Here is a 15997-nt window from a genome sequence, read left to right as displayed (position 1 = left end):
GAAATACCCAAAGAAAGTTTTCAGAAAGAAGTTGGCTATTATCTATCTGATCACTTATATGCCCAGACATGTTAACAGTGACAGTTTTGAGTAGAATTCTGCCTTCATTTGTACACTGTGCAATCCCAGTGAAGTCAGTGGGGTTGTACACAATGTGAGAACAGAATTAGTCCCTTTATATTTGCATAAACAGATATCCCACTACCAAATATGACTTTGAGTACAATAATAGTAAAGCCCACAAATTCTGTTGCTCTATGTGTGTCTTCATATGTTACAATGATTTGTAGCAGAGTTGTTAGGCTAAGTTCATTTTAATAAATGACAAGTGACCCTCAAAAAAAAGTTAAGAAAAAGCAACTTGTCCTCTCACAGAATAGTTATGGATTTTTGAATGTTCATAGACCCATAAAAACTGCTTATTTTAAAAATGTAAGAGGGAAGACAGGCGTATGTATGGGAATTACACATAGTTCACATGTTGGGAAAGAATCATTCCTGGTTTATTATGTTTTTTAAACTTAAGTTTATTTACAGACAAGTTTAAGTCATCTCAGTTTAAAAAAAAAAAAGCTGAGTCAAAATTTTATGGCTGCTGATCGCATTCATTTGAAATGGGGAGGAATAATTTAAAGTGGATGCCAGGGCACTTTTTCCTTCTACTACTGTTAAAATTAACATAATTGAAAGATTAAAGTGTGTAAAAAAAATAAAAATAAAGAAAACCACTTACTGTAGAACCACTAAACAAAGATTCTCAGGAAGATTCAGAGGCAAATATAGTGGCTGGGACTATTTCCAGTCACTTTTTAAAACAAATTACTTGATTTCAAATGTGATAGTGTCCTTTTAAGTAAAGAGGGAGGAAAGTATCAAGTTAAGCTTCACAGGAAGATGTAGGAAACATTGTTGAAAGTGCAGATAGAAAAATGCAACTCACAACTATTATAAAAATAGTTCACTGAAAAGAAATTAAAGTAGATATACCAAAAAAATTAAAAGAAATATCCTTGGACTCCTTAATACCTGCTTTTTCATTATGAATGTTCAGTTTCCTGCTCTTAAGACCACTTCTCCTTTTCTTGTTTAAGTTCTTACCCATCACACCCTGCCCCAAGTTCCCACAAAAAAGCTATAGTGGTCTAGTATGTCTACTGAACTGCGTCATATGCTGCTCTCTGAAGGACTCAGGTTTGATAAATAAGAGTGTTACAAAGCAGTTTTACTGTAAAGTTTCCTTGGATTCTTTCAGACCCTCAAGGACCATGGTTTGTTTCTCCACAAAGCAAAGGGAGGAGAGGGGATGGACCCTCCAAACATCTTAGACATCCATGGAGCTCCAGAACATTAACTCGAAGACCCTGCTATCTTTGAACTAATTCCAAGTCTTCCACACATCCCCCTGGCAATATGTCCCTCTCAGCAGCTGCCCCTACAGGCAAGCATACATGCATGCGCTCACGCACACCCCAGTCCCCACACAAGTGTAGTGATTAGAATCTATTTATGTTATTAGACATATGCCACCATCCTCGTAAATCACCATGGCATCAAAGAATCTCTGAAAGTATTACAAAAGCAAAAATAGTCATTCTGGTTCTTCCCAGCCAATAGGAGAAATAGGTTGATTAGACTGGAGGATGAGAGCAAGAAGAGTCTGACACTTCAGATTACCTTTTTTAGGGTCTCTCTATACAGCAGCTAAGAGACTGTTTCCCAGCATGGATAGACAGACACACGCTAGCACACTAAAGCTAGTAGTGGGACCATGGCAGCACAGACAGTGCCTTGGGCTATTTAAAGCCAAAACTCATTTCCCATTAAAATCCTGAATTTTCAGACCTCTTCTCCCACTAAAGAAACAAACCTATGCACCCCTAATTTAGACCACATTCTCAGCCAAAACGTGAATTTTTTTCTCCCTGGGAAATTTAAGGGGGGAGGGGGAGGAATGTCAGAAAACTCCCTACAAGTTTCGCTACTGACGTTTTGACTCATCATGACTCTGAATCAGTAAGGTACTGAAGCACATGAGAACTCCCCCTAAAGTCAATGGTGCTACTCATATGCTTAAAGTTAAGTACATGCTCGAGTACCGTGCTGGCTCAGGGCCTAAATCTCCAAAATGGTTTGGTCTACAATCTTAAATGTAAGGTGCTTCACTACCTATGGATTAGAAGCACTGCATAAGAAGTATTTTATGATGATGCGGACAGGAAAATTTCAGGAGAGTGGTTTTGTTTGGACAGAGGATCAGTTGGATGCAAAATGGTATTGCCTTTGCAGATCAGAAGGCTGGGAATGCTAGTTTCATCCACAAAAGTGGTTTCATGTCTACAGTGAGCAAATAGGTCAGACCTCTTGTTCTGTTTCACCAAGTTTCACCAATTCTCACAATTTTAAGTCACAAGTCTTGAAATATATGGTATCTTCTGTATAATCCCACTTCCTGAAGTTATGTAAATACGGGAGAACCTCAGCCCTCATGTGAGAGCAAATAAAGTGTCTTGCTCTCTTGGTAGCAGAGAAAGAACCTCAAAAATGTGGCACAAGTGTATCTTAAAGGTTCAGAAACCAGAAGATTTAAAAAAAAAAACCGTGACAAGCCTACTTTAAAAGTCTTATAATTCTGCCAATTTTAAGAATTTTGAATGCTTGGGGATGGTAGTACCACTTCCTCCTGCCTCCATAACACTGGGAAAGTCACTTGCACTAAAGCTTTCAGAAGTGTACACTAATTTTGGGTGCCTCTGTTTAGGTGCCAAACTTGAGACAACTAAAGCTTAATTTTCACAGATGCTGAGCATCCTGTGACACCCACTGAAATCAGGCCTTAGGTATCCCAAATTGAGGACCAACGATTGAGGCACAGTTAGTTTAAGTTTTGGTCTTAGTCACTTTGCTTGTTTATCCATTTATAAGTCAGGGACAGACACCTACTGCACAGAAGTGTGAGCTATGAGATTTAGGGTCTGAGCCTGCAACCTGAGTAAACAAATTCCCACTGAAGTCAGTGGAAGTACAGTCTAAGACTGCAAATTTTGGGCTTTACTTTGTTAGTACTTGTAAAATGCTATGAGGTTCTGGAAGGGCTATAGAAATACAAGGTTTTATTTTTTTTTTAAATAGATACTATTCATTTCATCTGGGAAAAAATAGAATATAAATTCTCAATGGATCAATTTTAGATTGTGCAATTGTATCAGTACTTGACAGACTTAATGAACCAATGTAGCTGTATTTCTAGTATAGGAAATAGATTGTCAATGACGTAGCAATAGGTTCCAAACAATGACTAAATAGTGAGCAAAATCCCAAACCAAAAGGCTTAAAGAATTTGGTATTAGATTTAATATATGCCAGATAAAACAAAAAGCACATGCACCTGCCAAAAAAACTCATCAAGTTGTCATTAATATATACATCTTTTGTTTTAAAATATTTATGATTTTACAGAAGAAAGAAAAGTTGCCATGCTGGATCAAAACAGAATCATCTAGTTCTGTAAACTTCTCTCACACAGTAACCTGGTAACAGATGCTTCAGAGGAAAGATACAAGAAAGCTGGCAATCAGCAGTCATAGGATAACCTGCTCCCAAAGAAAGTTTCTTCCTAACCCCCCCACCCAATCAGTTTGGCTGGGTGTTGCCCTGAAGCATAACGGTTCATATAAGTTAATATATGCAGTGTTGATAACTCTCAAAACTGTATTGCTATGCTTGTGATATTTAGGCCTGATCAACAGATTTTGTACAGTTATAATATATGGAGATATACCTATCCCATAGAACTGGAGGGGACCCTGAAAGGTCATTGAGTCCAGCCCCCTTCACTAGCAGGACCAAATACTGATTTTGCCCCAGATCCCAAAGTGGCTCCCTCAAGGATTGAACTCACAACCCTGGGTTTAGCAGGCCAATGCTCAAATCACTGAGCTATCCCTCCCCCTATAGCTACTTCTGTTAAACAAAATACAACCACCTCTAACTGAAATAGGTATACTCGTATAGTATTATTCCCCTTCCTCCACTCATCAATAAGCTATAGCGGTATAAGCACTTTATACCACCATCATTGCATCCACACTAGGGTGGGGCTGTACTGTATTAACTATACCAACACAGGTAAGGCAGTATAACAATTTTTGTGATTAGACAGGGCCTTGGTGTTTTACGTAAAGCAACAACTCCTGGAATCAAGTTTCTAGTCTTCGTGGTTGTGCAGAAAAGCCTAAAGACATGAATCCTAAAGGTTCAAAATCCAAAATATATTTAATCATCAGGATATGGGGGGGACCTAACTCATGATTTTTGAGCATTTGGGGTTGTCAGTACTGCAACAGTAAGGGTTTTTTGTTTAAAGTTTCTAATTTTGGATGTTCCTGATTTATTTGAATAAATCTCTCTAATTATGAGATGAGGCTATTTTAACAGTGCTTTTCAGATAAAAGCTCCAGCCAAATAGTTTGGATGAGGTCCATAGCTTTTATTATTGTACTGTTACAGTCTAATAAAAATTCTGGATAATACATTAGCTGCAATTAGCTTCAGATGCTTACAAAAATAGTTTACGAAAAGCTTTTCTCCAGAAGAACCACAATTAAAATGGAGTGGTGATAATATAATCATGATTTATCAATTCCCTGTACTCCAAAAACAATTAAGTATCCTAAAGCTATATTTCACTGCCAGCAGCTTTTATTTAGTATTATTGACTGCTGTTGGTAGCCAACAGAACATTCACATATTCTTCTGGCTTCTGCTATGTCTTAGATTTGGGCAACTTTTTTTAAAATGAGATTTTTACAAGGTAGCATTGAAAAAGCAGGATCCTTCAAATGTAAGAGCAACATACTAAGGGTTCTCAAACTGGGGGACGGGACCCCTCAGGGGGTCACAAGGTTATTACATAGGAGGTCACGAACTGTCAGCCTCCACCCCAAACCCCGCTTTGCATGCATCCACATTTACAATGGTGTTAAATATATTTTTAAAAGTGTTTTTAATTTATTGGGGGGGGGGGTCGCACTCAGAGGCTTGCTATGTGAAAGGGGTCACCAGTACAGAAGTTTGAGAACTACTGCCTTAAATGCTGCACTGTGATACATGCCCAGAGCCCAACTAAAGTTAGTGGTGATCCACCTGTCACATTACATGGCAAGATTGGAGACACAGGCAGAGTACTGGACAACCTGGATGCCATATGGATTTAAGTTATTACAGCAAAAAAAATTGATATTTCAGGTCACTAATAATCTGGTATAAATGCTATATGTAGTAGTATTATGAAATGATGTCTATATACCCTTCTCTTTCCCCTTCCTTCATTTTAGGTATATTTTGGAGGGGCAGGGGGAAAGAGCAGGAAGACTTTCCTTCCCTTTGACCTGCAAAAATCCAATGGCTAAACTCAGAAAGATAAGTTCAACTAGAAGACTTTACTGTTAGTAACAAGGCCCCTGCCATACCTATTTAAGAAGGGGAAGAGTATAGGGCAGGGATGGGCAAACTTTTTGGCCTGAGGGCCACGTTGGGGTTGCAAAAACATATGGAGGGCCGGGTAGGGAAGGCTGTGCCTCCCCAAACAGCTCCCTCCCACTTCCTGCCCCGACTGCCCCCCTCAGAACCTCAGACCCATCCAACCCCCCCTGCTCCTTGTCCCCTAACCACCCCCTCCCAGGACCTCACCCCCTATCCACACACCTGTCCCCGACAGGCCCCCCAGGACGCCACGCCTACCCAACTGCCCTTGTTCCCATCCCCTGACCCCTATCCATGCCCCTACCACCCAGGACACCACACCTATCCAACCCCTTCTGTTCCCCGTCCCCTGACCACCTCCCCCGCCCCAGAACCTCCACCCCATCCAACTGCCCTCTGTACCCTGACTGTCCCCTGGGACCACCACTCCTTATCTAACCACCCAACACACTGCTGCTCTGCTCAGCAGGAGCTTGCAGCCCCGCTGCCCAAAGCGCTGCCCGTGCAGCGACATAGCTGCGGGGGAGGGGCTGGGGGCTAGCCTCCCTGTCAGAGAGCTCAAGGGCCGGATGTGGCCCATGGGCCATAGTTTGCCCACCTCTGGTATAGAGGCTCTTTTTTGCAGCTATGCAACCTCACCCTCAAACACATCATTTCCTAATTTCCTCACATGGGGGGGGAAGGAGAAGGGATCTTTCTTAAAGTTATTTTAAGGTTGGGCACATATGTCAATTTCTCACTCCGAATTAGTTTGAAAAATATAGAGTTTAAGGCTAGAAGGAACCATTGACCAGAGTTTCTCAAATGTCATTGCACCACGACCCTCTTCTGACAACAAAAATTGCTACATGACCCCGGGAAGGGGTACCAAAGCCCAAGCCCCACTGTTCCAGGCAGGGGGCCAAAACCAAAGCTCAGGCCCCGCTGCCCTGTGGGGCACCAAAGCTTGAGGACTTCAGCCCTGGATGGTGGGGCTCAGACTTTGGTTTCAGCCAAAAACCCCAGCAAGTCTAACGCCAACTCTGGCAACCCCATTAAAATGGGGTTGCTACCCACTTTAGAATCCTAACCCGCAGTTTGAGAACTGCTGCATTAGACCCTGTAGTCTGAACACCTATATCGCTCAGATTTAGTTTCATCCTGTCAGCCCTCTGTTGAGCCCAATAAGGGTTTGTCTACACTTGAAAATTTAGCTATTCTGGAATAATATGCCTTTTCTGATTTAACTTAATCCATTAATTAAAATATACACGGCCAAAACTTAGAAAAGAGCAGATTTGATTTAGAAGTAATCAAGATAAAAAACATGGAATTCCCCAATGTCATTTATAGTCAGGTTCAGACTAGAACTACATTCAAAGAAGGTGTGTTACAGTCTTCTCATCATCCCCAAAACTAGTTCTAGAGACAGAAGAGCGAGATGTTATGATTTCCCTCCTGGATTAGTTTTAATGTTGGGTATTTTTATGCTCTCCTCCCCCACCCCTCCACTCATAGGGAATAAACTAAGTGTGTAAGAAGCAAAGGTTAATTCCTCAGCTGGGGTAAGAATAATTTTAAGGCAGGGGAGGGGGGAGGATTTTACCAGTTGTCCATTCCCATCCACCCCCATGGAATTAGTGCTAAATTGTGCAAGCACATGTCAGTCTTCATATCTACACTAACATGGGATGAATGTTAAGGGTCAAAGGATTCATGTGTGTGTTACAATCTCTCCCCCTGTGGTGGAGGGTTAGTGCCAAGGCTGCGGGAGAGGGAGGACCAGGGTCTCTCCCCTCTCCCATGGGGGGGGGAGGAGGAGGATTACTGGTAAGGGTGGGCAAGAGGAGGATCAGTCTCTCTCCTCTACCCCATAGGGTGCAAAGGCTGGGGGGGGGGGGCAGGGTCTCTCCCCTCCCCCATGGGGGGGGGGTTTAATGCCAAGGCTTGGGGGAGGGGATCAATGTCTCTTCCCGTGGCCCTAAGTGGGGGAGAGAAGGGGGGATACCAGCAGCCCGGGGGGAGGGCGGGGCCGCCCGTAGCCCCGGTGGTGCCTAGCGAGGCCTAGCCCCAGCTCCTGCCCCCACCCACCAGACCACGCTGCCAGCTGATCCCATTGCCAAGGCAGGGAGGGGACTCGGTACCTTCTCGGTGCTGCCTGCTCCATGCTGCTGCTGCTGTTGGGTGGCGGCGCGCTGAGCCGTCAGCCGCGACGCGAGTGTCGCCTGACAGGACCCCGCCGGCCCCCCTAACTCCACACAACTTTCCGGCAACTCTGGGACTGGCCCTTTAAATGCGATTCGCCCCCTCCCCACTGGGGTCGGACGCCGGACTCTCACACAAACGCCACCAACTCCTACCCTGCTAGCTGCCCCAGACCTGCCCCTTTCATTGGCTACAGGCGGCACAAAGACAAACACTGATTGGATGCTAATCAAGTCACTCAGCAACTTGGAAAGCGGAAGAAAAGTCCCTCAGCGCGCACTGAAGCGGCTTGGGGAGGGCGGCTGGTGTCCTGGGAAGAGCGAGCGGACTTGCGTAGGGAGGTGGTGGGGAAACAATGGAGTGCGCGGCGCGGCGGGCGTAGGACTGTTCGTTCCCAGCATGCACCGCTCCTCCCGGTTACCAGCTGTCGAGCGGGGCGTGCTGGGATATGTAGTCTCCAGCGGCAACAGCAACGGGGGGCCGAGGGCTCCACCCGCGTGATTGCCGCGGGCACGGACAGCCCTGTGTCGGGGCCCCTCGGCCACCCCCTTTCACCTCCGTGGGTGGAGAAGTGACACTGCCGGACACGTACAGGGTTTGTTGGCGCGAGGCTTGGCAGAGCTCAATTTGGGTAGCTCGAGATAAAGCTGCGCTGCCCCAGAGATGCCCCGGGCTCGCTGTCCTTCCGAGCGAGCTTTACAGCCCCGACCAGGGAGAGTCAAGGCTGAAGAGTGAGATGTGCCAGGTGGTGTGGTGTTAGGTCATTGCCAAAAACAGGGACGCTCATCTTCGGTCCTTGGCTACAATAGTCCAGGTTTTTAATCCACGCAACACCTAATAGTTTCATTTAAAATGTACGCTGTTTAATAGGAGATTTAAGCGTTTCCCATGCACTAATTCATACTAAAGTCTAGTCCACGTGAGTGTTCTATAGGCAGTACAAACCAGTGGATGTTAATATAAACAATTATTTGCTGAAACCTGGATGGTTGGAGATTCCTGAGGAAGATTCCAGAGGAGAGTCCAGTTCATAAGAAAAAAGAAAACTTAACAATATGACAATGTTTATTTTGCATGTCACCTTGTTATAGTGATTGATCATCCATTTTGAAAAACACTTTACAGTACAAAGTATCAAAGCGGCAGCTGTGTTCGTCTGTATCCACAAAAACAACTGGGAATCCGGTGGCACCTTAAAGACTAACAGATTTATGTGGGCATAAACTTTTGTGGGTAAAACCCCACTTTGCCCAAATAAATCTGTTAGTCTTTAAGGTGCCACCAGACTCCACTCTGTAGTACAAATATTATTTGGTTTGTATATTATTTCTCATATTACATTTACAAGCTAAAGTAATCAGATTCCAAAATAAATTAAGTTAAAACACAAACAATGCATTCAATGAATGTAAAAAAAGTAATTGAATTTAACTGAATTAATTTGAAGATAAACCATAGATCGGGGTAGATAACCTATGGCACAGGTGCCGAAGGCGGCACGCAAGCTGATTTTCAGTGGCACTCACACTGCCCGGGTCCTGGCCACCAGTCCGGGGAGCTCTGCATTTTAATTTAATTTTAAATGAAGCTTCTTAAACATTTTAAAAACCTTATTTACTTTACATACAACAATAGTTTAGTTATATATTATAGACTTGTAGAAATAGACCTTCCTAAAACGCTAAAATGCATTACTGGCACATGAAACCTTAAATTACAGTGAATAAATGAAGATTCGGCACACCACTTCTGAAAGGTTGCCGACCCCTGCCATAGATAAAAAAATTCAGATTCCACATTTCTTTTAATATGTAATTTAGTTTCACATTTTATTCATGTGCTTTATTATATTGCCATGCAGCCCCCTTTGCTTTTCTTATAATTTCTTTTGGTGGCTCTAACTTGAAACATGGCTCAGGATTTGCCAGCTTCACTTGTGAAAAAAAACAGGGGACAGTGTCCCATCTAGTCCAAGGTTTGGTCTGAATGGTGTCTTAATTTTTTTTTAAAAAGACTGAACACGTTCTTCTCCTGCATTTGAGTGGGGGTAAAACTAAGATAAGCTTGGCAACCCTGCACTGTAATGGGAACTTGAGAAAACCACTAGGGCTTTTGACACTGCTAAGATATACCCACAATGTCCATCTTGTATTGCACAGTATTGTTATCTGTGTCAGTTTGTAGTGCTGCCTCCTCTCATACACACTGAGGAATATCTGATTTCTGCATCAAATGGTAATCAACAAACTCCTCTTACAGCTTCTCTATCTCAGGTAACCTGCTCAATGACAGAGATTCCATAACCTCTGTAGGCAATTTATTCCAGTGCTTAACTACCCTGACAGCTAGGAAGTTTTTCCTGATGTCCAACCTAAACACCCTTTGCCAAAACTTAAGCCCACTGTTTTTTGTCCTATCCTCAGAGGTTAACAATTTTTCTCCCATACTGGAAAACTGTTATATCCCCGCTCAGTCTTCTCTTCTCCAGACTGAACAAACCCATTTATTTCAATCTTTCCTCATAGGTCATGCTTTCCAGACTTATAATCTTTTTTGTTGCTCTCCTCTGGACTTTCTCCAATTTCTTCACATCTTTCCTCAAATGCGGCACCCAGAACTGGACACAATACTCTAGTTCAGGGGTCAGCAACCTACAGCACACGTGCCAAACATGGCACGCAAGCCGATTGAGTGGCACGCTGCTGCCTGCCGCAGTCCCAGCTCCCAGCCCCACTCAGCCCCCACACCCACTGCTCTCCCCTGCGGGGGCAGGAGGCAGAAGCTTGGTCCTGTGGCAGCCAAGCTTCTCCCCTCCCCCACTTCTTCCCCCAGTGTGCTGCTTTCCTGCCCCTCCTCCTCTCCTTCCCTGCGCCGATCAGCTGATGGCCCTTATGAGGGGGGAAAGTGGCAGCATGCTCGCTGCTCCAGAGAAGAGGCAGAGAAGAGGTAGGAATGGGGCCTTGGGAAAGGGGGTGGAACAGGGCATATCCCTTCCAGCCCCCTGCCATGAGCCGAGCACCCCAGCCTTCTGCCCTGACCCTTGAACCCCCCACACACCCCAGCCTTGTGCCCTACACCCCCCACCCCTCTGCCCTGACCCCTGAACCCCCCCCACACACAGCCCTCTGCCCTGACCCCTGAAGCCCCCTACGCACCCAGCCTTCTGCCTTACACCCCTCCCCACTCCTACTGCCTTCTGCCCTGACCCCAAACCCCCCCCACACACCCAGCCGTCTGCTTCTCCATCTAGGTTATATTTCCCTAGTTTGTTTATGAAACGGTCATGTGAGACAGTATCAAAAGCCTTACTAAAATCAAGATACCATATCTGCTGCTTCCCTCCTTAACAAGCCTTGTGGATCCTTGTCAAAGAAAGCTATTAGGTTGGTTTGACACAATTTGTTCTTGATAAGGAACAGTTAACATAGATTTATCACCTTCTAGGTGCTTGCAAATTGATTGCTTAATTATCTGCTCCGTTATCTTTCTGGGTACAGATGTTAAGATGACTGGTCTGTACTTTCCCTTTTGATAGATGGGGCAAATATAGGGCCCTTTTCCAGTCCTCTGGAATCGCTCCTGTTTTCCATGACTTTTTGAAGATAATCACTCAGATTTCTCCTCAATCAGCTCCCTGAGTAGTCTAGGATATATTCATGCCACATTAAATATTTCCACATTTAAAAAAATAAGGAAATCCAAAAATCATTGCTATACCTATACAAACTAATACTTACTCCTGATGGAATTCTGCACCAAAAAAAATAAAAATTCAGTGCCAAAAAAAATTGCACACAATACTTTAAAATTCTGCAAATTTTATTTGTCAAATAAATGTGGAGGCTCCAGCATGGCAGTGAGGAGCACAGGCCACCGGCTGCACAGAGGTGGGAGATCACCCTGCAACTTCTCCCCCACTCATGACACAGGTAGTTTTTCTGCATGATATTACTGATCACTTGAATTCCCTCAACTTGCAGCTCCAAGGCGTGTTTTTCTGTTTGAAAAAGTGTGCGTCTTTCAGAGGAATCTTGAAATCTTTCAGACAGACTTAACAGGAAAGAAGTTGCACTTTCCCACATTGCATGTTGTTGTTACAAATTAAACCAATGAAAATGATGCAAGAATTCCTAAACAATCTGATTGAAAGTTTTAAAATGTGATTTGAGAATTTTAAAATTCTAAAGGATTTTCTTTTATTTGTTTGAGATCCATTTGTTGTCTCTGCCAATAGGCTTTGTCCTTCTGAAGCAAAGAACATTCTTGATTCAACTGATGAAGGTGCCTTTCAATTAGAAATTTTAAGGCTCCAGAGCTCAGATGACTTGAAGACAAAATTGAGAGAAGTAGGACTTTGTGATTTCTGGACTCAATATGCTGACCAGTTTCAGAATAGCCAGTATCTAGCTATCTATCTTTTAATAATGTTTGGATCAACATACCTCTGCAAATCTGAGTTTTCTACCATAAACATTATTAAAAAAACCAACACTGCAATTATCTGGCAGATTAGCATCTTCACCAGTGCATGCCCCTTGCCCTGACCTCCTACAAACCTCTCTTCACAAAGTTTGCCAGAGATCATCGATACCTGTAATCAGTTGGTCGGGGCTCGACCCTCCAGCGGGCAGGAGGGGAGCCACACCGACTCACTTCTTATCTCCTGCTAGTCTGTAGGAGTGACAGGGAACGACGTTAGGCGGCCCAGGCCCTCTGGAGCAGGGGCTGGGCAACAGCAGTACAAATAGGCTCAGGCCCTCTGGAGCAGGGGCTGGGCAACAACAGTACAAATAGGCCCAGGCCCTCTGGGGCAGGGGCTGGGCAAGCAGCAGGTCAAATAAGCCCAGGCCCTCTGGGGCAGGGGCTGGGCAACAGCAGTTCAAATAAGCCCAGGCCCTCTGGAGCAGGGGCTGGGCAACAGCAAGATACCGGGCTCAGGGTATAAGCCCAGGCCCTAGCTCAGGGCGGGGCAGCAACAAACACAGGGCTCAGATCCTCAGGCAGGGCTGAGCAGCAGTTCAAGTTCGGGGGCTCAGGTCCTCAGTCAGGAGCTGAGCAAACAACCGGTATGTCCAGACCTTTGGTTCGGGGTGCTGGTGTGAGGGGGAGACTGCCACCCGTGAGAGGGGTGGCAGGGGGGACACAGGCCCACCCACTCCACTGTGTCCCAGCCCGGGGCCCTAGCAGCGGCGTGGATCCGCTGCAGTCAGTGGGGATCCTGGCCGCAACACACTGACATCGGCACTTCAGTGCCTGCAGCCTGACAGGGGTCGGCTACCCCCGGGCTACACTCCATTTCCCCCTCAGGGCCTACCTCGTCGGCCGCACTGGGTTCGGGCCAGTCCGTCTGCATCGGCTCCTCTGGAGCAGGGCTTGGCGGCAGGTCCGGCAGCTCCTCCGGGAAGTCGGGCCAGGCCTGCTCAGGTGGCTCCTCCGGGTAACAGCAGGGCCTGGGGGTCTCCTCATCGTAGTGGGCGCTAGGCAAGCCTGGGGGCTCCTCGTCGTAGCGGGCGATAGGCAATCCTGGGGGCTCCTCCCAGTACCGGCTCCGGGGAGGCTCTGGGGACTCCTCGTCGTAGTGAGCGCGGAGAAGCTCCGGCCAGGCCGGGTAGCTGCCTCGGGCCGAGGAGGGTTCCCAGCCGGGAGCTCCCGCCGGCACGTCTGCTCTCGGCGGTGGCTGGCCTCTGACTGAGCTCTGGTGCGCTCCTTTTCTACTTCCTGCCCCACCCCTTGACTTCCGGGGGGCGGGGACTGGTGGCGGTAGCTCCGCCCACTGGGGGGTTGGCAAGGGAGCTCCCTCTGCCGGGCAGGAGGGGAGCCACACCGACTCACTACAATACCACTTCTCCAATTAGAGATTGCCACAAACACAGGTAATAATTGTGATCTATAATCTTTGTTAAAATATAGGAACACTAATACTTATGTTGCAGTCAAGGTCTTTTGTTCCAAATGCTCTTCCCCTTTCTCACCTGCCAAAACCTCCAGCTTTCCCTAGAGAGTTTCTAAAATTTAGTTATGCATTCTCAATGCAAATGAAGGGACAGTAAATTGAATTCAATGTCAAAAATAGATACAAAGAATAGTATGCTACATGATCAATTATTAATTTTCATAGTCACTTACCTAAACTTCAGTAATTTTTACCCCAACATATTGGAGTAATCCATGCAGTCCCACCTCTCCCCTAGCCATGTGACCTTGGCGACCTTGCTGCCGAAGTCAGCTCCAACTTGCTGTAGAGTATGGTAATAAGCCACCGGTGCTCATTAATAAGCCAGCATGCCCACTGCAGTATTTTTTAGGGTGCCAGACGTTCCGATAAAATCGGGACCGTCCCAATATTGGATGGTTGTCCCATGTCCCGATCGATCTTTGGTCGGGATGCAATTTGTCCCGATATTTCGCACTGCCAGCAGCACTTGACTTTTTTTTTTTTTTTGGCTCCGTCGGCGGACCCCCCCACCGATGCATACCAATATTTTCTTCATCTCCTCTGGTCACCCTAGTATTCTTTATAGCTAGGGAGATAGAGATATGGTTTGCACTTGAAAGAGGAAAAACATAGTACCTCTGAATCCACTCCCTAGCCCTACCTATCCAGTAAGAGAGATCTGGAGACATATACTATTGAATCACTGGTATCTAGACAACATGAAGGTGAAAAAGTTGGTGGATAATATACAGTGGTACTCCCACAGTTTCAACCAATGGTATAGCTACACCAGATTTTGCAATAGTGGGGGATCTTAAGAAAAAGTTTTGTTTAGACCCAGCCTAAAACCTGGCAGAAGATCATTGAATGGCTGCTTTTCCTTTCAAGCAGCTGATCCAAACCCCCAGATTACAAATATGTATTAGCATTCATTCCTCTGTAGAATTAGCAGTAACACCAAACAACTTCCTCTGTTCCTAGGGAGTGCTCGACCCCTGTTCCACCTCAGACCCTGCCCTCACTCCACCCCTTCCCCAAATCCCCACCTCATCCTGCCCTCAATCTTTCCCCTCCCCTCAGCACCTCCTGCACACCACTGAACAGCTGATCCATGGCACATGGGAGGCACAGGAGATGGAGGGGGAGGAGCTGATTGCCGAGGCCATGGAGGGGAGGGGCGCTTGATCCACATTGCTGCTGAGCACCTACTATTTTTTTTCCCCCGGGGGTGCTTCAGACCCAGAGCACCCACAGAGTTGCCATCTATGACAACAAGTACAGGTTTTTTTAGAGGAACATAATATTATATTGGAGCACATGAACTAGCAAGTTACAGGATGTCTTATTCACATAGAAGTCATAATAAATTGCACAGGACAAAAATTTGAAAACTTCAGTTATATGTTATTAAAGGTGTTACTAACAAATATTTAAAAGTAAGATTAAGTCTGTTTGTCTCCTTTTAAAAAAAAGTTATTCACAGACTTAATGTAGATGTTTGTATATTAATCAATATACAAACACCTGATCTAACTTCATTTAAAATCAATTGAAAGAAGCCAATTTATTTCAACAGATTTTGGATCAGGCATTAAATGCCTAAGTGATGTGCGTTAACTAAAATGTGTAATATTTGGAATAACTAGTTTAACAAATTGTCAATAAATTGTTTCCATGTCTTTTGTGTTGCAGTTGTCTAACAGTAAACTGGGATTTTGAAAGTTAAGAAAAAGACCTTGGATAGAATCCTGGCTTGTTTATACAGAAGATAAGGAGAACCAACTTCTGCATGTACTTTTTCTATTGCCCAAAAGGGAACAAAAGATCCTAGCTATCATGTCTAACATGAAGTAACCTTGCAGGCTTATCTAAGAATGTTATGTATTTCCTTAACCTTTTCAGTCATAAAATAGTTATAAATATACCAGATATTATAAAGGGACACTGACAACTTAAGTTTGGCTCAAAATTTAGCTTTGTTTAAAAAAAAAATTACAAGAGCCTAGGAGTAGTAATGTTTCCATTATTTTTTCCTGAACTACACTAAAGTTAGTTTTTAAACAAACATTCCTTGCAGTGTTTTTACAGCCTAAGTATGTGGTATAAAGAGAAATTGACCATAAAAGAGTGGAATTGACCTTATTGATTTTCTTTGTCTAAGTTGTGCTACAAAAAGAAAACAAACAGCAAATTTAGGGCCAGAGTCTGACACCATTTACTCCTATTGAAATCAGTGTGAATAGTCATGGAGGAAGGTCCTGCTCAATACAAGGAATGGTGGCAGAGTAAGAAATTAGTTGGGTTTCCTAAGTTACTTTAAAAAACAAAGTATTAATGCTATAGGTAAGGATATTTGTTTGTTCATATAGGATTTTAAGTTGACTGATCATTTAACTT

The 15997-nt window shown here is 44.7% G+C and overlaps 1 protein-coding gene across 1 annotated transcript in view; it reads right to left on the bottom strand.

Annotated features, from left to right (window-relative positions):
• STK3 (serine/threonine kinase 3) overlaps positions 1 to 7772 on the bottom strand; it is a 280535-nt gene extending 272763 nt beyond the window's left edge. Inside the window, exon 1 of the mRNA XM_045006079.1 lies at positions 7605 to 7772. Coding sequence (XP_044862014.1) covers positions 7605 to 7627 — 23 coding nt within the window. The 5' untranslated portion in view covers positions 7628 to 7772. The remainder of the gene's footprint in view (positions 1 to 7604) is intronic.
• Positions 7773 to 15997: the final 8225 nt, after the last annotated feature.

The sequence above is a fragment of the Mauremys mutica genome, chromosome 2 (assembly GCF_020497125.1).
Source record: "Mauremys mutica isolate MM-2020 ecotype Southern chromosome 2, ASM2049712v1, whole genome shotgun sequence".
NCBI lineage: Eukaryota > Metazoa > Chordata > Testudines > Geoemydidae > Mauremys > Mauremys mutica.
The sequence above is the reverse complement of the archived record's forward strand: the minus strand, read 5'-3'. Positions and strand labels throughout refer to the sequence as shown.